The sequence below is a fragment of the Petaurus breviceps genome, unplaced genomic scaffold (assembly GCF_028583685.1).
Source record: "Petaurus breviceps papuanus isolate PSGF00001 unplaced genomic scaffold, PetGlider_PUasm1.0 76, whole genome shotgun sequence".
NCBI lineage: Eukaryota > Metazoa > Chordata > Mammalia > Diprotodontia > Petauridae > Petaurus > Petaurus breviceps.
Genome location: NW_027186473.1, coordinates 8,890,883 through 8,915,405, shown reverse-complemented (window position 1 = coordinate 8,915,405; position 24,523 = coordinate 8,890,883). Strand labels below are relative to the sequence as shown.

At 34.4% G+C, this 24,523-nt stretch overlaps 1 protein-coding gene across 9 annotated transcripts in view; it reads left to right on the top strand.

Annotated features, from left to right (window-relative positions):
• Window positions 1-24,523, top strand: part of FRYL (FRY like transcription coactivator) — a 314,599-nt gene that overhangs the window by 165,145 nt on the left and 124,931 nt on the right. For 8 of the 9 annotated variants that reach the window (XM_069105195.1, XM_069105197.1, XM_069105194.1 and 5 more), the window contains 6 exons: window positions 2,581-2,682; window positions 5,976-6,020; window positions 16,683-16,786; window positions 17,353-17,461; window positions 18,660-18,746; window positions 21,536-21,707. In XM_069105195.1, coding sequence (XP_068961296.1) covers window positions 2,581-2,682; window positions 5,976-6,020; window positions 16,683-16,786; window positions 17,353-17,461; window positions 18,660-18,746; window positions 21,536-21,707 — 619 coding nt within the window. The remainder of the gene's footprint in view (window positions 1-2,580; window positions 2,683-5,975; window positions 6,021-16,682; window positions 16,787-17,352; window positions 17,462-18,659; window positions 18,747-21,535; window positions 21,708-24,523) is intronic. The other variant, XM_069105201.1, reaches the window with a different exon arrangement.

Genomic DNA, 24,523 nt, shown 5'->3' with positions numbered 1-24,523 from the left:
GATGTTCTTAACCTCAGATCCAATGACACCTAGATTTCAAGGAATCCTTGAAACTGGATAGACAAATAAATACATATTTATTTTCACTGATCTTTGGTTTCCTTTTTAATAGCAAATATTTTATGTATTTAAAAATGTTGCTCTGAAAAGTAATGATAGACTATATCAGATTGCCAAAGGTATCTAATAAAAGTAAAAAAAAAAAAACCACCCCAGAGTTAGACAAATAATAGTTCTAGAATACCAAAGTACATAATGAAAAAAGGTTGTTTTTTGGAGGGCCAGAAGGTGAATAGTTTTGGGGCTACTCAAACTCAAACAATTACAGTGCAATAATTATCAAAACACTATCCTGAATAAAAAATTTCAAAATAGAACCTAAAGCACGTGGCCATCTCATATGGTGTAATGGACAGAGTACTTAGCTTTTAGTCATACAACAAAAACTTAACTTCCTGAGCCCCTCTGCTATCTTTCACAAGTCATTTCCCCTCTCTAGGCCTCTCTTTTCTCCTCTGTCAAATGTAAGATGCTCTCCTTATTTCTTTCCAACTCTGAAACTGTGATCCTAATTCACAGTATACAGATTCCTAAAGAAGAAACTCTTGATTTGACAAAAGTGATGGGAAAACTAGGGAGGAAAATTGATGAGAAATATATTTGAATGTTAAATATACTTTATATCATCAATCATGATAAATTCCAAATGTAACAATGAGCGAATGAAATATGAAAAATCATACCCTAGAAAAATAAAGAATGAAAGATTAAGAGAATTCACAAGTGGACATAGAATAGAAAAATTTATAAAAGACTAAATCGATCATTTTAATTGCATAAATTATAACTTTTGCGCAAATAAAATAATTTGGATATGGTGATTAAAACAGTATTTTGGTTTATCGTTTCTTCAGTTTTGGAATTATACTTCATTATAAGAAAAATGTGAATTATCTAATATAATATAACCTAAGAAATCAGTTTAAATAATTTTAACATAAATTCTGATTCAGTAAATGAAATACAACTATGTAGTAATGAGACCATTTTCACCTGTAATTTAGGGAAAGAAATCTGATTATTTTTATGACAAATACTTCAGATTTCAAGAATCCATGATTTAGTCAGTATTGATTCTCATTTCACCGTTGTAGACCACACAGCTGGTCAATTCTTTTTATGGTGATGAACTTCTTGGTACTTATCTAAAATAGTCCTCAGTTGAATATGTGCAAAATGTTTCTCCCTTTGTAAGGTTAGCCACATCTTATCTTCCTGGCAATGACCTTGACCTCAAGTCTTCATGAAGCATTTAGTTAGGACTTTACTAATGAAGTATATGGTATGGTGAGCTGAAAACATTAACACAGAGAAAAAAACAGGCCAGAAGAATAACACATTTATAGCAATTCCTAGAAAGATGTTTCTGTCTAGCCAATCCTAGTAAAAAGGGTTGTACTACAGCAAACCTGATTTATTGTATTTTGTTTAGAGGAGCCCCATAGAATTCTGGCTTCACCCCGTGAGTTCATAATGCACAAGAAGAGTAGGTGAATTTTAAGTTCAGCTAAAACTTAGGTCTACTATTGGTGCTTCCAAAAACATCTGACCGATCTAAATTATCGGTTCTGTTTTAGAACGGGTCCCGGTGTTCATAATGGTCTAAGAATGTAACTGAATCACACCAATCAAAAGTTGAATTTGAAATGTTCTAGGGCCAGGCTTGTTGAGGACTGGGGCCAGTTAGACTCTGACCCTGAAGGCTGGATGAGCGCCCTCAGGCAAAGGGCTTGCTGCTAGGCCCATATCGGTTCCCCATCCCCCAGGGAAGAGGTCAAGCATGCAGGTGTGAGGTTTGGATCCTGGAGATTAGCATGGTGTTTTCACCCCTGGCCTAGGAACACTGTTGTGTGCAGTGTCCACAGGGGAAAACCACTGGGAAGCCTCCTGTAAGAGAATGAAGGAGACTATTTTCCACCATTCTGAGTCCCCTCTCTCTTTTAACTCGCAGCCCCTGGTAGATAGCACTCAGTCCTGCTGGGAAATAGCAGGACTCCCAATTCTCTCTCAGCCCTGCTGTGGGGCTCCCCACATTGTCTCAGCTCTGCCACGGAAGGCAGGGCTCCCTGCCTTGGCCCACCACCAAATTTAAATCCCTTTTTCCATTGTGATAGTCCCAGAGCCAGTTTGGAATGAAACCAGTTCATAGGAAGATGGATTGTAAAGGGGAGGGGTGGGGGGAGAGAATTGGGAGAGCAAAATGTTGCTCTGCTTTTCATTTGTGTTCTTTTTCTGTTTTATTATGTGATAAATGTTTTTGATATATTTAGTACCTTCACAAATACTTTCAAGTACTATCAGCAGGTAAGTTATCTAATGATTAGGCCTGAGAATTATTGTTAGGAAACTAATGCTTTAAGGAATAAGATGAAGTATGTTGAAGATATGTGTTTTTCTTATTTCATGTAGCAAAACAATACAAAAGAACACTTTTTTCTTTTTTTATAGGAATGAATATAATGTGCATAACAAGTATATTAACTTCCCAATAAAAACTCATACTTTTTTTTTGTCCAATAGGCTTTGTATCCTCTGATTACCTGCCTTTTATGTGTCAGTCAAAAGCAATTTTTCTTAAATAACTGGCACATTTTCCTACAAAATTGTTTGTCACATTTAAAGGTAAGAAATAATTTAATTTCAGGAACTGTCAAAACATTGGTGCATTTACTCATACAGACATGCTGTGTACAATTTAAAATAAACCTAAAATATTTTAGTATGTTAGTTCCTTCTCAAGTACTCTCAAATGATATTTCATGTTTTTTTCCTCATATAGCACTTTCATTTCATTCTCAATACTGTTAACATTTTGTCAACCAGTTTTGTTTATTTTACATTGCAGACTAAGTATCAACTGATAATATCTTAGGTCTTAGAATAATTGTTAGTAAACTGATGCTATAGGAAACAAGATAATGTATATAGAGGATACTTATTCTTTTAACAACCCTTTTAGCATTATGCAGAAAATACTTTGCCACACAGTTAAACACTAAATTTTTAGTCATAAATCATATAGATGAGTAAAAATTCACAAATTCTCTTATTTTAAAAAATATGTTTTGAACAAACCCAGAAATCTGAGTATTTGCTAACATTGATCCTTACTCATTTTTGACACATCTTGCTATGCAAAACAAATTAAAGTATTCTATATAGGTCTGCTTAGTCCAATCTAGCAAATGACTATTGGATTTAGAATTTCTTAAATAACTGGCATTTTCTTAAAAAACTGTCACATTTAAAAGTAAATAATTTTAATTTCAGGAACTTCAAAACTTTAGTACATTCTTTCATACAGACTTGTATATACAATTTAAAATAAAACTAAAATATTTCAATAAGCAGTTAACACACTTTAATTCCCTACTGTGTGCTAGGCCAGGTGTTAGACCTTAGGGTTACAAACACACAAAATCTCTACCCTCAAATAATTTATATGCTATTGAAGTAAGTAGAGAAGTTTTGTTAAATTTCAGTGAACGTTGTACTTCCAGTCAGGAATGGATGACTAAACTCAGCACTCACACAGATTATGAGGTGGTATAGGAGCCAACCTAGAGCTGTATGAATGCTGTAGTGCCTGTTTTATTCTTTTTTAGATCAAAATCTCCCTAGTGTGTGATAAATGGTGGAAAGGCCTGTCCATGTCTTTCACTGACCACTATTGCTGACCAGTTCCAGATCTGCTAAATTTTAATAACATTTTGGAGTCTATCCATATGTTTCCTGTTTTAGAATTTGACTGAAACTTTGTTCCATGGAATGGGGGGGGGGGGAAGAAAAAAACAACTTTAGAAATTATTTAATTTTGTAATAGTCTTTGGACTGGGGTTATGGGGGACAAAATTTAATAGATACCAAAGCCAAAATGCAAAAATATCACATCTCCAGTCTTATTACACTAGACTAGTTTCTAATAGTCCCTTTTTTCCTTTTGTTTTTCTGCTTAAAAAATTTTGAGGAATTCCTGGATTGCAAATAAAATTTAAACTCCTGAAATATGTTAAAGACTTTCCCTCTAGAATATAACTTTTTAAAAAAAAGTTTCCTTTTAACTATATTGGTGAGATTGATTATAATATTAAGCAAATTAAATAATATGTTTCAATTTTAGATCAGTGTTATGTTTTTCAATCACAGATATCAAGTTAAGCAAATAAAATACTATGTCAATCTCATTCACTTTTTAAAATTACTAATTGCCTGTTGTTTTTTAATAGAAATATGCAACTGGGAATTTTAAAGGTTTTATTTGGATTAATTTCATTTTAACTATTTTTATCATATTTAATATGAATAACTTTCACAAAATTAAATTAAAATGTATTATGTAATATTGAGTTAAATATTAAATGTTATTTTCTGTTTTTTCTAATGATGATGTGTCCTGATCAACATTTATGAGAATATACATAGCAATTAAATCATCATACCTAAAAGTGTATAATTTGCCATGTAGATTAATTAAAATGGAACACGGACTTCTGTTTCTGAAGAATTTTCTTTGTTTTATGATATTTCATACTTTTCTATTTCTTTTTAAATATGGTGGGGGGAATCCTTTTTCATCTAACATTTATAATACTTGAGCAATGCCTCAATTTTATTTGTATGTATGTCTTAAGGCTTTTCTTTAAAATACTATGTTTCTTTGAACCCCTGTCTCCTGCTAAGTATTCTGAAATATAGTTCATTTCTCTTCATGGATATTTATTTTGCTAATTCTAAGAATTAAGAGCCAGCCACTCAGCAAGTATGTTTGGAATATAGTCTCCTTGATCATTAACACAAATTACAATAAGGCTCTATTTAGCAGAAATTTTACATATAACTTTTGAAGAAAAACTAATGTAATATTAATAAATAATTAGATTAAGAAATCAAGAAATGTCTTGAATCTTCTCCAATCTTATTCTGTTGTCAACTTTATTATGTTGAAGAAGGGAAATCCAAGAAGTTTCTTGATTATTTCATCTATTTTCTCCACTTATATGAAGATTAATATTACTTCAGAACCTATCTATTAGAGCTGAAACTTATAAAAATGACAATTTGTTATAATTTAAAGAAAAAGTTTAATTATATTTTATAACATCATATAAATAAATCAGGTAAATTCTCAAGTTCCTTTATAGGTCTGTGCTTCTTTAAGGGAGGGAGGATGAAAAGGAGAGAAGAAAGAAGGAAAGAATAAACCAGAAATTATCAAATGGTTCCATTTTTTCCTTCTTAATAAAACTTTAAGTCTCCCTTTCCTTCATTTTTCAATTTATACCCTACCAGTAAGTGGAGTTTGTTTCTGCATGCCCAGAATGCTATTTTGCAGTTTCTTTTACTTAATTTTTTTTCCCTGAAAAATTTAACTGGCTCTGAACAGAGGTCAGTGGTTTTCTTATGTGTCAATATTTTGGTGCCATTTGGGGGCCTGTGTATAGAAAAGAGAAATATTTTCATTTCTTTTCAGTAGAAAATGAAAACAAATACAAGAATAAACTAGATATAATATGAAGGAGATGGGTGGACTGTGTCTAAAGTCAGGTGCGAGTTCAAATACATGTTGCTTGATCTGTTTGGTTTTTTAAAAATTTTTTATATTTGAATCCGCTTTAAACCATATGCAGTGCTTGGAATGGGAAAATAAGCACATTTCACATTGGAAAACGTGGTTAGAAAATGTGCATAGGAACCAAATTGTAATTGTTCCCTCTCATTGTAGTGATCATAAATGCATTCCGTAGAGTGGAAGCTATGGGAGTTTGACCAGTATGTCCGTCCACTGCTGTTGGAACGCTCTGATTTCTCCTAAATAGAGACCTTAGTGAATAGCTGTCTTGTGCTTATTTTCATCTAACATGCATGTGCCGCATCTCATGTTGGTTATGTTTGCTGTCTCACATTGCTTTATTTAGATGCCATCTAACAACAGTATCAGAAAACAAATAGAAACCCTCCAGGTGAGTTACTGCACTGAAGTTTTAAAGTTCAGATATTGCTTTGTTGTCCATCTGTGCAGCGTGTTGTTCTTTGCCCATCGTTGCGTTGCGTGTCTACTTTGTTTAAATGCTGCTTCGAGCATCGTCCAAGAGAAAAAGCTCCTGCTGGTTAGCAATTTCTTCACAGAACATAACTGCAATATTTAGAGAACACAGATAAAATGAGTTTAAAAGGAGCTAATGCTCAATTAAAAAAAATATTGTATCATGGTTCATAGTTTTCTTATTTCCTTCAGTTTATTTCAGGCCAATTATATGTGATCAGACTGACAGGTTTTTTTTTCTCATAAAAATTAGAATTGACAGTTTGCATAAATTGATACTTTAGACTTTTATCATTGCCTTTGAAAATTTAACCCTGTGTGACAATTTTTATTAGCAAGCACCCTAGCAAACCCAAGATGGCCTGCTAGCACAGGTTCTTTGATCTGCTTTTCTAAAGGAAAGACAGCTTCAAAAGGGTCAACCATCTTACTTTAATAAAACATATATAAGTCATTCACTAGTTCAGGGGAAATGTCAGCACCCTGAATGTGGAGAAAATACAAGCAGAGAAGTAAAGAAGGTAAAAGTCATTCACTAGTTCAGGGAAAGGGTCAGTACCCTGAACATGGACAAAATACAAGCAGAGAGACATAGAAAAATTAACATAGATCCAATGGACAGGGCTTCAATTGTCTCAACAAAGTAATAGATACATAATCACTAGACCAGGGAGCGCCAGCATCGGGTTCTCAAAGCTGGGGGACTCCTTAATAATAACTACCCAGAACTTTGTCTAGCCAAATCACAAAGAAACATTCTTCCCATGAATGAACCCCAAAATAAAATACCACCCCCCATTAGTTTTCAACTAATAGGCTCAGAGCTGGAAGGCATCACAACCTATGTGACTCAGCACAGCTATGAATTATCAGAGTTCAAAAGTGATTATCCTTCAGATGTTTACAATTTAGCATGAGCCTGGGTAACTGAACTCCCAAAAGAAAAACCGCAAAAATCTCACTTTGCTTGTGCTTACACAAGTAAATCATCAAACACAAATGAGTTGGTGATAGATATATAAATATATATATGTATATATATAATTTACATATAAATATCACTTCATACTTTTGTAAGCTACCTTTACTAAAAGTAAAGGAGGCTCATTGTAAAAGTTTAAATAAAAAGAATTTCAGGAGAGAACAAAAGCTTTTGGGAGATAAGAAAAAGAGAAGGCCTTAAGCAGGAGGAGGTGCTTTGGCTGTACTTTGGGACAGGCTAAGATTTTAAGAAGCAGAAGTGGGATGGGGGTGTGGATAGCCTATGCAAAGGCATGTGGTCAGGAGATCCATTGTTGTGTATGAAGAACAGCAAGGATTCCAGTTTGACTGAGTATGTGGACTTTAATAAAATGAAACAAGTCTGGAAAGGTAGGTAGAAGCCAGTCTGCAATAGAATATTAACAGGTGAGGAGTTTGTATTTTATCCTAGAGGCAATAGGGAGCTACGGAAGATGCTTGAGGAAGTGACATATATAGTTAGACTTGTACTTTGGGCAACTGTGTGGAGGATGCATCAGACAGGTGAGAGACACTAGATACAGGGAGATCATTTCAGAGGTTATTTCAGTAATTCAAGTTATTCTGACCTGAATTGTAGTGGAAACCATTTTAATGAAGAGAAGGGAGTTGATGTGAGATATAACATGAAGGGAGAGTTGACAAGGCTCAGGAGTGGATTATATGGGGTTGGGGGCAGGTGAGGGGGTAGGGACCGTCAGGAGTACAATTAATTGATCAAGGTCACACATATAAGAAGAGGCAGGGTCAGTACTTGAAACTAGTTCCTCAACTCCAAAGCCAACAAACTTAAAACTAACTTTTCAGGCAGCCCAAGAATTTAACAAAATTTTCTTTACAATTAAGTATTAGATAGGCTCAATACAAATTATTATTTTCCATTTATTAAGGCATGTTTAAAAATTTTTTATCTAGCCCCATTTTGCCATTCTTATTCATTTGTGCTTTCAGGTGACCAAATATACTTATAGAAAGTGGATTTCTTTTTTTAAAAAAAAGTTATCATCAAATAGAGTGACTTTCTCTGATAGTTATCATGTTTTAACTTTATTTGGGGGGGAGGTGAGCTACTTTAATAGAAAAAAATCCCATTCTGAGTTCCTTTTTTTTATTTATTTGCTTTTTGGAGAGGAGAAGGTACGGCAATTGGGGTTAAATGACTTGCCCAAGGTCACACAGCTAGTGTTTATGTTAAGTGTCAGAGGCTGGATTTGAACTCAGGTCCTCCTGACTTCAGGGCCGGTACTCTATTCACTGTGCCACCTAACCGCCCCTGAGTTCATTTCTTATAGAAAAGGACTTATTAGAAAGATATCATGGAATTTTAATTTCAAATCATGATGGTGAAAAAGTTTGGGTGGTGTGTATTCCCCATTATCCATTTTCCACTTAGTACTTTTTATTTGAGATGCTTGTTTCATTTCAGTTTATAACTGAAATGTGGGGTACATTACATATATATTTGTGTATGTTACATATGTATATTATTTGTATGCACATAGATTAGATAAATCAGATATATACCTGTGGTTTCTATTTCAAGAGTGAACTGTTGGCATGGAGACTTATTCAACCAGTCCACACTTGCAACTTATCTGGGACTTAGAGTCTTAGAGAGCTATTTTGGACAGATACACAGCTAATGCATGTCAGGGCAGGATGTGAACCTAGTTTTTTCTGATATCAAAATCAGTGCTTTCTTTACTGTGCCATGCTTGGGTGTAACACGTGTGTGTGTATGTGTGTAACATGTGAAACATTACGATTAGTTGACAAGATAGTTCAGCTACTTAAATATTAAGGTATTATTTTATCATTGAGTTATGATTATGAAAGTTCATAATTTACCTCATGATTTGCTTCTAATTGGACAAAGAACTCAAAATTGTTATGATTTCAAGCCTATAAAGACTCATATACATGTCATTCCCGTTTCATGAAACTTAAAGACCTAATAATGCATTTTAAACCCTTGGAATTAAAAAAAAATGAAAAATTTTGAATAGCTGTAGCAAAGAATTAAAATTGATTTTTAATACTTATAGAATGGCATTAGATTAGTTTTATTCATTTGTTTGTTTATTTATTTGGCAAGTTTAAGTAACTTGCCCAGGGTCACACTCTGAGGCAGAATTTGAACTTGGGTCCTCCTGACTCCAGGGCTATTGCTTTTTAATAATTCCTTTAGAATTATTCAGAAATATTTCTTCAGAAATTTGTGACTCAAACGTGGTGATTTCTACATTTCATATAAAAACAAAGGGCATATACATATTTTTTCCAAGTGTTAAATAAATATCACCAATTAGAATACCACTTCACATACTATTTTTTCCTTTGATTCAAATAACCTAAAAAAGTAATTATCCAAGAGATCATCACCTTAACTCCTTTCTTCCCTTTAGTATCAAACCTTTTGTGTGCCAGTTCCTGATTCTTAGAAGTAAATATTTTCTGAGTGAATTTAATCCCTTAAGCTACTACATCTTAATTCAGTGTAAATACAGCCATAATAAGTAATTTGGCACCAATTACAAGTACTTTGAAATCAGTTTTATAATTCATGATATTAAAATAATACAAGGAATAATTACAATAAATGTAGTTCAGTGAAAATTAGTCTATCATTGGTCTTCATTTTGTGGAGGTTATCCTGGATTTTTAAAGGCTATCCAAGTAGAACACACAATTTGACAGATGCTACCATTCTGGAGAGATTTTTTAATAAAGTCTCAGAACCCAGAGTTTCAGGCTTTCTGAGGACCAGCCTAGTTCAATTAAAAAAGCTCTTCATCTGAAGGCTGATCACCTGGTAATAAAATAGTTGGCCTTGACAACCCTGGATGCAAAGAAAAATAGAAAGTTTGTGCCACTCACTTTTATTTGTGCAGCCTTGTTGGTAGTAGGAGGTTTAAGGACCAGTTTGTAAACCACCTCTATTCCTTCTTTCCTCCAGGGTAAATGTTAACTTAGGCTTGGGTTCTTTGCATGTCAGGTCTTCATTGAACCACAAGTAGAATTGCTAAGGGAACTTAATCATAAAAATCTTAACATTCTTGTTATAAATACTGTCAGAAGACAGGAGAAAGGTGCAGTGAAATGTGAATGGATGGTTCAAACCTTCTTGGAGAGGTGGATCATTTGGTCATCTGGAATTACAGTGTTCCTGATAAATAACAAAAGAATAGGTATAGTTTATGAACTGAGACAGACAGTAAGGAAATAGAAAAATTCTGTAAAGAGCTTTATAATACCTTTTAAATTAAGTCAACAAGTATTTATTTTTTTATTTTCTTTTAAATTTTTAATTGTTTTAAGAGAAATGCTTTCATTATCTTATTTTACAAATGAGAAACTGAGGCTTAGAGATGTGGAATGACTTGTCCAAGGTCACACAGGTTCTGAGCCCCAGTCCTGGTGTGATCCTTTATTTCTCAGTCCTCCTGCTGTCTGAGACCACAGCCTCCCTGGCACAGCTTTCTTTTTTAAAATTAATTTGTTTACTTTCAGTCCACATGACTCAATTCCACAATTCCCTGAGTTTCACATCTTGTCCCCCTCCCTGCCCTCCCCCCCATGGTGGCACACAGTCAAGTATAGGATCTGTAAATACCTTCAGTCAACAAGTATTTCAATCTTAAGAACTCCAATTCAAAGTGGGCATAAGAGAAAAAACACCAGAATGATACCATAACACCAGAAATGATTAGTATTGATGAAGGAGTGATTTTTAGAGCAGCTGCTGCCTGTGTGCAGGCATACCACTGACTATTCTTGTTATAGAAGAGATATAAATTAATGCAAAGGTATGAAAATGAATAAAAATAAAAAAATCTGGCATGCAATTTAAAACAGTCCAACCTAACCTCTATAAATAGAAGAAAAACAGATATCAGTATAAACTACAATTTCATAAGAAGACTAGAAGAGGGCTGGCTATGTGGCATAGTGAATAGAGCACTGGCCCTGGAGTCAGGAGGACCTTAGTTCAAATCTGGCCTCAGACACTTAACACTTACTAGCCATGTGACCTTGGGCAAGTCACTTAACCCCAATTGCCCTGCCTTCCCCCCTCCAAAAAGTAAGGAAAAAAAAAGACTAGAAGAACCTAAAAACTGTTATGATTATCATACATGTGACTGACTTTGCAGGTAAAGAGAGGTGATAGCCAAGGACAAGATGTGTTTACAGTATAAATCCTTTTGTAAAATCTTATCCATCTTACAGATGGATGGTGGAAAATTATGAGCAATGTTCCCTTGTAAGATTGTAAGACATGATAGAGACAAAAAATAAATAAAATTTAGGGAGAGAGCCAATTAAGCAAAGGCATCCTAAGAGCATTTAGGTATGCAAGGAGGAGAGCAGCAACAACAAAAAGATAGGAAAGATCTGCAAAATTTTTTCTTTTAAACTTTATTTTTATTGATACTTTTTTATATGTCATATTCATTTCTGAGTTCATCTCCCTCCCTCCTCCCCCCTTCCCTCTATTCATCAGTATTCCTTATTAAAAACTTTAACAGGGGTGGCTAGGAGTAAATCGCTGGCCCAGAGTCAGGAGGACCCGAGTTCGGTTCCGGCCTCAGACACTTAACACCCACACAAAAAAAAACTAGTCATGTAACCTTGGGCAAGTTACTTAACCCCAATTGCCCTTCAAAAGGCAAAAAAAAAAAAAAATTAGCTTTAGGTTTCTCATTTATCCAATTTTTCATTAGTTTTAGTTTTCTGCATTATCTAGCTTTTTTATTAGCTTTAGGTTTCTCATTTATCCAGTTTTCCATTAGTTCTAGGTTTTTTTTTTTGCATTATCCAGCTTTGATTGGCTTTGATTTTTAAAAAAATTATCCAGCCTTTTATTAGCTTTGGATTTTTCCGTTATCCAGTTTTTTTTTTTTATTAGTTTTGATTTTTTGCTTTATCTAGAGTAGTTTGTAGGTGCAGAAAGAAACTTAAAGGATTCTAGTAAGTTGAAGCTCCAAGGTGAGCCTTATTACTACCACCTGGGCTGAGTGCTGGAGACATCTTGTCCAGCCTGCTAGAGGAAGGGTCCCCTGAAGCCCAAGAGCCCCCATGGTCCTTATTGCTATTGATGCGTTTCCTACTCTATAACAGAAAGACAGCCTTTACCTGTAATATCAGAGCAAGCCCAACTTCTGAGCAGCGTGTATGGAAAATACATAACTCAGGAGAATTCCTCATGACTTTGGCGGGTCATCTCACACCAGAGGATGACCAGCCCCCTTCACAACAAACATCCCCTGAGCTCAGCATATTATATTTCACTGAGATCACCTGGAAGCTTGACTTCCCTTGGGGTGAGAGTGGGAGTCCTTCAAAGGGAGTAGAAGTGGGGAGTGAAGAGAGGACAGTTGGGCAGGGTGGCTCAGGATAGGGTCTCAAATGCAGCATACTTTCTCTCTCCCCACCCCACCCCCTTGGTGAACATTTGGGGGAACTTTTTTTAACCTGCCAAGGGGTAAGTGGTTGGGGAAGAGGGGTTATTGCTGAAGGTCCAGGTCTGTGCTCAGCAAGAGAATTGCATTTACCCTAGAAGGAAGTTTCAGAAGCAGCAGTTCATGTAGGCAAAGGAGTGGTGTCTGTTCTCTTCAATCAGACTCAGAGAGTGGGCAAGCCTTGGCCAGGATGGGGACATTCCATTACTGTTATCAGTTTTCAGGGCCAGGAATACCTGTTTCACTATCACCTGGGGACCCTTGTTTAATATACTTGTTGCTTATTATACTTATGTTTGTTTGCTTGAAACTTTCTCCCCTGAATTTTATCACAATTCTAATAAATATTTAGGTTTCAGTTTAAAAAAAAAAACTTTAACAAAGTGAGAGAAAAAAGCATTTCAGTAGAAGTAACTAACACATGAACCATTTCTGACAGTATATATGGCATTAAATATCCATAGTCTTCTACTTCTCCTAAAGAGAAGGGAGGTGCATTTTTCAGCTCTTTTCTGTGGTCAGAATTAGTTATTATAATTATATATCAATTTCATGTTTTGTACTTTATGTTATTATAGTAGTCATATATATATATATTGTTTTCCTGATTATGTTTACTTCATTATGCCTCAGTTCTTGTCACTCTTCCTTTGTTTCTCTAAATACTTCATATTTGTGGTATTATTACACATGATATTCAGTACCTTTATTTATTAAACCTTTCCTCAGTCAAAGGGTACCAGCTTTCTTTTTTATTCTTTACTACCACAAAATGTAATGCTGTAGATATTTTGGTGTGTATGATGCCTTTCTGTCTTTGATCCCCCTGGGATATGTTTTTAGCAGTCAAGTAAACAAGAGTTTATTAAGTTTCTGCTATGTGCCAGGCCCTGCACTGAGCACTGGAGAGACAAAGGAATGTGAAAGAATTACTCTTGAGTCAGTATACAAACAGGCCATATATAGGATAAATTGGAGGTAATCTAAGAGGAAAGGAGGTAGCATTAACATTTAAAGAGGATCAAGAAAGGTATCTTGAAGAAGATGTACTTTTAGCTGATAATTGAAGGAACCCAGAGAAGCTAGGAAATGAACGTGAGAAGGCATAGTATTTTAAGCATGGTGGACAGCAAGTAAAAAATCAGTTGAAAGTTAAAGGCCAGTGTCAATGAATCCAAGAGAGTGTGGAAAGGTAGTAAGGTAAAGGAAGACTGGAAAGGTAGGAAGGGATCAGACTGTGAAGTGCTTTAATTCCCAAACAAGATTTTATATTTGATCCTGGAGGTAATAGGGAACCATTCTTTTTTTAATGAGGAATGGGTGACATGATCAAACCTGTGTTTTAGGAAGATCAATTTGACAGCTGAATGGAGGATAGACAAGAGCGGGGAGAGAGGAGTCAGGAAGACGAGTGAGCTGGCTATTGCAGTCGTCCAGGTGTTGAAGTAATGGTGGCCTCTAGTAGTATGGTCGCTTTGTCAGAGGAAGGGACATAGGTTAGAGATGTTATGAAAGTAGAATTGACAGTACTCTCTCCTCAGTAAGACCCAGTGGTTCCCTCTTGACTCTTAGACCAAATTCTGATTGCGAAGGAGCTTCACAAAGAGTTTGAAGTGAAAAGGAGGAGAGAAATAGGATGTTCACTAGCAGACATGGATTGATCAAGTGAGTTTTTTTAAGGATGGGACAGACATGGGTCTGTTTGTTGGAAGTAGGGAAGCAGCCAGTCTACAGTGAAATTGGAGATTGGGGAGCTATCAACATCATGTCAATTTTATGGATGTTAATTGTTGATTTGTGTTAGTGATTTAGAATAATTTTATGGTGGTGAACAGATTTCCTATCTTCTTTGAGAACTCTGTTCAAACTTTTTGGTCACATTTTTATAAGAACTTTTTAAACATTAAAGATAGTAGAGCCTCCACATTTGGAAATTTGTCATGATCTCTGATAAATTGATGGAGAAAGTGAATGTGGCACTGAAGAATTTAAAAATCGTTTGGTTTGAAGAAACCAGAAGCAGCTAGACAAAACCAAGTACACACATAAAAGGATCTGTGCTAGAGACAAGTTTAAGAATATCACATAAAACATTTCTGGAGTAGTGGAAGATACCAAAAATGCCAACCAAAAAAATAAAGGTAGTGATCAATAACGACCAACCCATATGTTTAATCTCTTATCTATGTAAAATTTTTATTAGACTGATCTACACCTACATTGAGAGCATCCTTGTCAAGGATATTAGGATAAAGCATATGGGCTTTCATAAACTGTTTTCTACAGTCAAACACTTCTTTAAAATCACATAATCGAAAGATGTAGCAATTAGAAGAGCCCATTGTGCTTGTTACTATAATAAAGCATTTGACTTGATAGAGCTATTTAAAATGTTTATTCCAAAAAGGTATCTGCCTTGCATATGTCAGAATTATACAAGCTTTTTGAAAGATGTGACAACAGAGATGACCTTGTTCAACTAACCTCTGATCATTAATGTCAAGCAAGGCAAAAAAGAGAGGTGTTCACCACTGTCATGGTGGAGATGCATCACAGAACACAAGTTGAGGGATGGATTCTTTCAAGATGGTGAGGTCCTTCAAATGTTTTTGTCTGTGGATTATATTGTGTTGATTTCGTTAAATCCCCAAACATTACAGAGCTTTCTAAACGAGATGTATAATAAGAACTTAGCCTAACTATTCATAATAAAAACCAGGTGGATGAACAATACCTCTTGTTCATTTGGAAGGACAACCTATAGATCTCATTCACAATTATCAAGATATATACATATATGTGCACGAATACATATATGTCTATATTACGTACACATGTATTTATATTGAATAGACATTGCAAGTAGACAGTAATATGGGACTCATTCACATTCATCAGCATATATACATATATATGCATGTTTTATATGTATGTATATATAGTATGTACATATGTATGTGTGTTTGTGTTAGATATTGCAAGTAGACAATAAATGGACAATAGGCGGACTTAAATTGAACAAGAAGAGTGGACTGGCTTGCCTTTGGAAAATTGTAGTTATTTTAAAGACTTCCAAACTTCTCCCTTAAACAAAAGCCCATCTTTTTTAATGCCAATATTTTTCCAGTTGATCCAGTAACAATCCATGGGTGATAATAGGAAGTTCATGGTGAGGGTTAACAGACTGAAACTTATCCAAAGAATGAATGGAAACAGTTGTAAATTATGTCATCAAAGAAATGAGGAAAAAAGATGATGGAATGACCACATAATGAGCAAAGGATAGACAACTCATTTATTCTATTTTTATTTTTGATGCCAAGAGAAATTGAGGGATAAAGAGATAAGGGACTACCAAGGCAGAATGCAAATCATTGACAAATATATTTGCCATTTTGAGTGTTTTTGCTTTATTTTCTTTTACTATGAAGGATGTTCAATTGCCAAGGTTGAGTAAAAGCATGAAGGACTGTCCCCTGCCCACCCCTATCCTTGCATCTGAAACGACTAATTGAAAGATTTAAGGAATCAGTAAGACTTTTTTTTTTTAAGAGAGGAAGAGAGGGATGCTGCCAACATATTGAGTAGATCCTCCATAGGAACTTTAGGAGATGATTTGGGCTGGAGTCACAAAATAGGCAGGTGTGGTTGGGTTGCAAGCTATGAGATCATAGTTACCTTTGAATATTGGATGATAGACTCATAAAGGGATGTTAATAACAATCCTCACTATCTAGTGGCTTCCCATTTTAATAAGTTGTTCCTGTTTACTTAGTTCTAAAGTTAATTTTGGTACTCTTTTAATTTCATTGCCCTGGGCAAAGTCAAGATCAACCTTAATTGTTTATACTTCTTCCAAATAACTATTTTAATGACTTTATTTTGAAATTACTAAAAAAGACTTTGCCAAATAAGAATGACATTGATTTGCTATTCATGCTTGAAATCTTTTAAAAATATTTTTGGTGGAAAAAGTGGGAGTTTAATTTTATTAATAATTATTGAGCAAATGATTTGGAATTGAAGGAGTTTAATTATTTTTCACAGCATAAATTTTGGAAGAAATAATACTTGGTTTTTGGTGTTGTTTTTTTTAACAGAATAAAGATCCCAAAATGTCCCGAGTTGCACTGGAATCTCTGTATAGACTATTATGGGTTTATGTAATTAGAATAAAATGTGAAAGCAACACTGTAACTCAGAGGTGAGTACCAGTTATTAATGTAACACAGCTAAAAAGACTACCTACCTAAATAAAATTACTTTAGTGGGTTTAAAAGAATAACTATGTGAAGACCAAAATTTGGATGTGCTTCAGAAACCCACTAACTTTGTTATCTTAAACAAATAATTTCATCTCTCTCAGCCTTGGTTACTTCACAATGTTGTTTAGAGAATCAAATAAGATAATGTATTAAAAGTACTGTGCAAATGACCTATACATGAATCTTAGGGATGATGATGATGATGATGAAGAAATAGAAAACCTTTTACTAGGGGCAGCTAGGTGGCACAGTGAATAGAGCACTAGCCCTGGAGTCAGGAGAACCTGAGTTCAAATCCACCCTCAGACACTTAACACTAGCCATGTGACCTTGGGCAAGTCACTTAACCCCAATTGCCCTGCCTTTACCCTTTGCAAAAATTTTTTTAAAAACCTTTTACTACCAGAAAAGAAGTTTAAAGAATTATGAAAAAAAGATAAATTTATTATGTTGTTGCAATAGCATCTTATCGTCTCATTTGTTTGTAAATTCTTTTTTCCTGTAGTCGTCTTATGAGCATAGTATCAGCACTTTTCCCAAAAGGCTCCCGTAGTGTTGTCCCTCGTGATACACCACTTAATATATTTGTCAAGATTATTCAATTCATTGCTCAGGTAAGCTCACCATAGAATAGTACATTTTAATTTCTTTTCTAAGTAATAGACAATAATAAGTAGTTCTTTCAGAGTTAAGAAAATTTCTAAAATCCAGGCAAAATAAATATCATTGATGGATAACTGAATAAAACCCATGATATTATAAACAAAGTAAAATATCTTGATGTTTTTATTATTTATTTTGTCTAAATCTTTGAGTGATACAGAATAAATGTATTTAATACTATTATTCCAAAGTATGCAATTATCCTCATTAGAACCAAGATGGAAAAAAATAGGAATGTTTTCAAATGAAATTATCTTGGACTTGACAGAGCAATGGGTATTTTTAATCATTAGAACACAAAAATAATGAGGTTTTGTTGCAATTAAGTTTTCAGTAGCATTAATGAAAATAAATCATGTTTCACATGTAATATCGCCCCAAATTACATTTCTGAAAATACCATTGTTTTGTACCTCTCTTCCTGTCTTTTCACACTCTTCATTATTTCACACCTAGACTATTGTAATGTTTCTAACTGGTTGTTCTCTTCTTACTCCTCTATTCCAATCCATTCTAGCCCCTGCTATCAGATTAATCTTCCTAAAACACTACATCACCTCATTTTCTTTCTCAAAAGCCTTCAATGCCTTCACATTTTATTGAAGTCTGAAATCCTTACTTTGCCATTCAAAACTCTTTGCTATCTGACCTAACTTTTTCTAGCTTTGTCTCCTACTATTCTTCTGTGTGATTCTGGACTTTCATCAAATTGGCCTTTTACTGTCCCTAAATTAGTCTTTTTCTAATACCATTTTCCTGTGTCCCTGTTGAATGCCCCTCCAAATCCCACTTTTAAAGATGTAGTTTAAATTACATAAAACCTTCCCATTCAATCCCATTTCACTCTAATCTGGACTTAAAGTACTCAGTCTTCAATTTTAATTTTACCTTTAATTTTGCAGTTATAGACTGTGACAGTGCTTGCATTGTTACTATTTAACTTTTCATGTTTTTGTCTCATGTTTCTGAATAGCTTGTAATCTCTTTTTGAACAGGAAATTGTGTTTTATAAGTTTATCCTCCATGGCATTTAACATAGTATTTCATACTTAGCAGATTCAGAATTAATAATTGTTTATAGATTTGTCTTTTTTTTTTACTAGCTCAAATGTTACTTAGTATAGTATCATGGAAGTATGTTTCTTCTAGGAACGTTTGGATTTTGCAATGAAAGAAATAATATTTGATCTTCTCAGTGTTGGAAAATCTACTAAAACCTTCACCATTAATCCAGAGGTAAAAAGATCTGATGTCTTTGCAATTCTTTCTCTGCCCTTTAGACTTTTAATATCCCGTCATAAAAAAAAAAAAGAAACTTGCAATTATTTAAAAACATGATGAAGCAAATTAAACTATTGTCTAGAGATCTGAAAAACTTTGATGGTTGATTCTCAAACTATTTAGGCAGATCAGAATTTACCCTCTGCCTGTATGCTATCCCTTATCTTGTTCAAGAAACACTAACATAGAATATAGTGGAAATCTGACATATCCTCTGTAGAGGTCCTACTCTTACTATGTCATTGTAATATGTAGCCAACCCTAATTTCCTAAAGGCTAACCCAGCAGAGTACAAACAATGGCATGTTCTGCCATGCCAGGAATACTTTGAATACCATCTCAACAACAGACTACATGGTTTCTTATTTGGAACCTTACTAAATGAACTGTCCTATGCTGGCACTGGTTTATGTATTGACTGTAACTTCTAGGGAAACACACAAAATTGCAAAAGGACCAAATCCGTGGAGTCCCCTTCTAACTCTTCAATGGCAGTGGTAGAGTGCTGGGAAAAGGGGCAGAGAATGTGGAGTCACCCTGTTTAGACTGTCTTATCAAAATTAAATTCATTGCTGGTACCATGACTGTTAGAAATTTCCCCAGTAACTAATGAGTGAATGTCCTACTAGAGAAATGATATTACTTCAATCTTGATATTTCCTATGTAAATAAAACTACAGATTTTCTAATAAATAAAACAATTACAGATTTTCAGAATTGGAAGAGATGCCCTCAGTCAGCTTGTCCAGCCAATCCCCAAAGAAATCCCCACTATCACATACCCAAAAAGTATTCAGACTTAGCTTGAAGACCCTCAGGTAGGGGAATCCTACTAACTCTCAAGGCAGCTCATTCCATTTTTATGTAACTCTAATTGTTAGCAAGATTTTCCTATTATCAAATCTAAATCGACCTCTTTACAATTTATACTTGTACTCTTGGGCTTTTTTCTACTCTCTGGGGTCCAAAAGAGCAAGTCCAATGCTGCCTACACACGAAAAGACTTTCAGATACTTGAAGACATGTATCATATGGCCCATTTGTCTTTTGTTCTTCAAACTAAACATCCCCAGATCCCTCATGGACTCAAGGTCCGTTTTGTTTGCCCTCTTCTCCACACTCTCCAGCTTATCATTGTCCTAAAACTGGCAGCCAGAAACTGAACATGGATAAGGGCTGATGAGGGCAATAAACTGACGTCTGTCATCTCTAAATCCCTCTCTTAGAGCTGTGCCTCATTTAATTCAATCCAAGATTAATTTAGTTTCTTTTCCCTGCCACATTATACTGCTATCTCATATTGAATTAATAATCCACTAAAACCCCATATCTTTTTCAAACAAAATTGCTGTCAAACCATGCTTCCCTAACCTGTACTTATGAAGTTGATTTTTTTGAACTGAAGTTTGAGGTTTTTTAATTATCCCTATGGAATTTAATCTTACTAGATTCAGCCCAGTGCTGTAACCTGTCAAGACCCTTTTGGATCCTGACTCTGTTTTCTGTAAATTAGTTATACATCTTTTTACTACTGAATTTTTTTGGACCAATTTTGTAGAAAAAAGTAATTATAACTATGATAGCATCAACAGAAGCATTCCTTTCCCTCTCCCTGCTTTGAAATTTTAATGTTATTGGGAGCATGCCTTTAAAAAAGGGGGACACAAGTAGAGCTAGTAGTTGTGTAAAGATCTGCTTGATGAGATTAATATTCTTGGGATATAGAGTGGAGAGAGTATTTGAAGTGAGAGACACATAAAGGAAAAATATACAGACGTTACAGCTTCATGGTGACTGATATATAAAAAGCAGTAATGATTTAAGAGAAATAATAAAATATTAGTGTCTTTTTGCTTTAGTTGTGTTTTCTCAATAGTGTTTTATGATTCAAAGTGGTCAGAGTATATTTGTAACCTGTAAGTTATAATTAAGTTCTTGAGATGGATGGTGTTTCTTTTTCATTCTCTACTTTACTATTTTAAAATATTATTTGATTTCAGTGAAAGACTAATAAATGAAATGTTTTGAAAATGGATTATAATTTAACATATAAAACTTTGGGTGAGATAGAACACTATCTACTAAACTAACTAGAAAGCAAAAAAAAGTATTCTGGAAGGTTATCTGACATATCGTGGTATACTTTGGGACAACAGGAAGCTAAAATTATTATTCATGATCTCAAGAAGATAGCAGAGCTTCCAGTCTGTATATTCAGTAACAACTTTACTTTCAAAGTGAAGTCTGATAATTTTTCATACCAAGACCTTTTCTTTGTGTCATTCTGACGCTCAGGAGACATCAGCCCTCAACTTTTTTCTTATCTTAATTTAATTTAGCAATAGTCATAACCTGGCCTAGCAAGCAACACTTTCTTCCCAAGACCTCATGTTGAATACCTCTTTCTTAGGGTATTTTCTCAACAGTGCAAAGCCAGAAAATAGAGGGTAGAATGAGCTACAACTCTTTTTTTCTGATAAACTAGTCAGCAGAGGCTTTCCCCCACCATGTAAAATATGATAGAATGACAGCTGGTACCTTTTACCCCTCAGAAATACTTTCTGGCTTATACTTTGTCTTCAAAATTGACTTTCTAGACTGACTATACAAGATGAACAGAAAGGTTTTCCTTGCTCTCATATGTAATATAATATTTTTTCGTAAATTTAATATTAATATGTAGAAAAGATCTTTTTGTAACAGCATAGGCTCTAATTTCTTCATTTTGAACCTTTTATTTGAAGAGGATGAATATTGGTCTCAGAGTCTTCCTTGTAATAGCAGACAGTTTGCAGCAGAAAGATGGTGAGCCACCAATGCCAACAACAGGAGTCATTCTTCCCTCAGGAAACACTCTTCGCGTAAAGAAAATTTTTCTTAATAAAACTTTGACAGATGAAGAAGCAAAAGTCATAGGTTAGTGTTTATGTATCTATAATGGTGAATTGATTTTAATGCTTTTGCTATTTTAGAATTATAACTTTTTATAACTTTGTAGTCATAAATCCAATTATATACCCTTAAAGTAATGAACAGTTGAGTTTATATGTCATTTAAAAATGAGGTGGGGAACCTGTGGCCTCAAGGCCACAAAGGCCTTCCAGGCACTTGGGTGTGTCCTTTTGACTGAGTCCAAATTTTGCAGAACAAATCATTTTATTAAGGAGATTTATTCTGTGAAGTTTGTATTCAGTCAAAGGCCCGTACTTGAGGACCTACAGGGCCACATGTAGCCTCGAGACTGCAGGTTCCCTACCCCTGAATTAGAGGAAATAACTTTTTATTAAAGATGTATTTCATCTATGCTTTTGGATATTACTGTCTTTTTAATTCTATGTATCTTGATGTAGTTTCTATCACATTTTCCCATTCTCGTAGAGAACATTTATTATTCCTGTGTACAATCTCTTTAATAATAGCGAAACTGACCTCCAGATAGGATTTATAGTTGAAGTACTTCCATCCAAAAAAGCAACAGTTTTTTCCTGCCTATTCCTGTTATCTTTTTCTCTCTTCTTTTGAGCCTTACATCTAAGGAAAGAACCAAACTCCTCTTATCTTTCACTCTTGCCTTAATTTTATAGGTGAGGAAACTGACTCTGCTAAACCCACTTATTTATTTAGTGATTAAGCAGTGATTAATTCAGGTCTCCTGATTCCCAGCCCAGCACTTTGTTATTCCATGTTCTGATTTGTAGTTGAATGACTATTAGAAACCATACCTCCCATCTAAAATATCCTTTCTTTCCAGATCTCTTTTTTTCTCCCATCTGTACCTGTTGCTATTTTTAGCTGTTATTATTTTTATGCACAAAGAAAATTAATCACTCATTTAATTTTCCTGTTTTATACCTTTAAGATTAACTTGGCAAAGAGGGGAAATTAAGTGATTTAGTTCAGACTCCCTGAAACATGGATTCTTGAAAGATACATTCAGGTTCAAGTCATGTCCTGGGTAAACATCTCTTCAAAGCCACAACTCATATTTTTATATTTCTTTATACTATACTAAACAGGCAGATATATTGAATGAAATAAAAGTAATTTAAATAGAATAGTTAGGTACATAGCAGGGGGGAAACCCTATATATATATGAAGGTATACTTTTGCACAGACTTTCATACTAAATCTATTAAGAGAGATAACTCTTAGAGTTGCATACCAGGTTAAACACCTTTCTTTTTCCCTGGAGAGCTGTTAATATCATATGATCTGTTGATGTTATTATTGGACTATGTTCTCTGGTGTTTTGATATTTGCTGGTTTGACACAGAGCTGCTGTCTGCTCAACTGATATTAAAATCTGCTTGTTAGCTGTTTTACTGCAACTGCTAAATAACTTTCTACAGAAGAATTCTTAAAGCTCCTTTTGTCAGTATACCTCATGGCCTAGGGTTTGTTCAACTCTTTTGTGAGTCAGAACCAATCCCTACCTAACCAGTACAGTCAAAGTCATCTAGGTCAAATCTGCCTTTTAAAATCTTGTAATAGTGCCTTTTCAGTTACTCTAGAACTTCATGGTTTAAGGCTGGGTGGAGCTGGTGACCTTTGTCCTACATATACTGATTCTGCTCCTATATCTATCCTTTTCCTACATTGGATTAATTTATTTTTTAATTAGTGTAATTCTATTGGATTATTTTTGAACCAGAAGAAATTTTAAGCAAATAATTCCATGTTTTCAGTATTATTATCCCCAGATTTTATTTTGTAATTTGGCTTATTACTACTTTGATGCTCCAAATTACATTGTGTACGGGGTTTATATAAAAATGAGCTGTTTATTTCCTGCCTATGATTAGATCCAGAGAACCTTGGTATTACTCTACCTTCTTTATAAAAAATAAGCCTCCATTAGGCATTTTAGAAACAAAAGATACACCCTTTGATGAAATATTGAGTAAGAGAAAGAGATAAAATATTTAGATATCTGTTATTGATATGGGTGAAGCTGCATAGATAGCAGTAACAGAGCTGGGACTTGGAAGTGGAGCACTTTGATTGAATTCTGATTGCCATTTATTTTGGGTTGTGACCTTGGGCAAATCAGTTCCCTAAGACCTCAGTTACTCCATCTTTAACATTAGGTGGTTTCAGGTTTAAGGTCCTTTTCACTTCCAAATCTCTGATATTCTGAAATTAATTATAAACCTTGATGTAAGAATGTGTGTTAAGAGATTGAAGGACTGTTTTGTGAACTATTTTTCTTTTACCAACTCTATATAATACAACAAGGATTTTTATTTGTATTGTCAGTTTTTGTTTATTGTCAAGATTGTAATAGAAGAGAGGTGTGAATAATCCAAAATAATATTTGTTTTTATAGTGAGTTTTTGCAGTTACCTTCGAAAATGGGCTCATTTAAGAGCAAATAGGGCCCTGTCTAATTTCGTCATTCTTTCTTCCTTGCTTAATTCTGTGCTAGGAATTAATAGCACTTATATTTTTATATATGCTCTTCTGATAACTTCCCCAAAACTGTAGAGATGGTCAGGAGTTTGGGTGTCTTGGGCAAAACCATAGAGATGACAATAAAGCTGTAATTATATATGGATTAATTGCTGTGAGTATTGAGTGTTTTAAGTAAAATTTCAGCAAAACAAATAGAATAAGCCAGTTATCTTGAAAGTAATGGTAGTGAAAGGTTGATAATTAAATTGCTTGTTTGTGCTAGTAGTGTTTATGCTAGTTTTTCTTTTTCTAGTATTAAAACTAATTAACAAATTTTGAA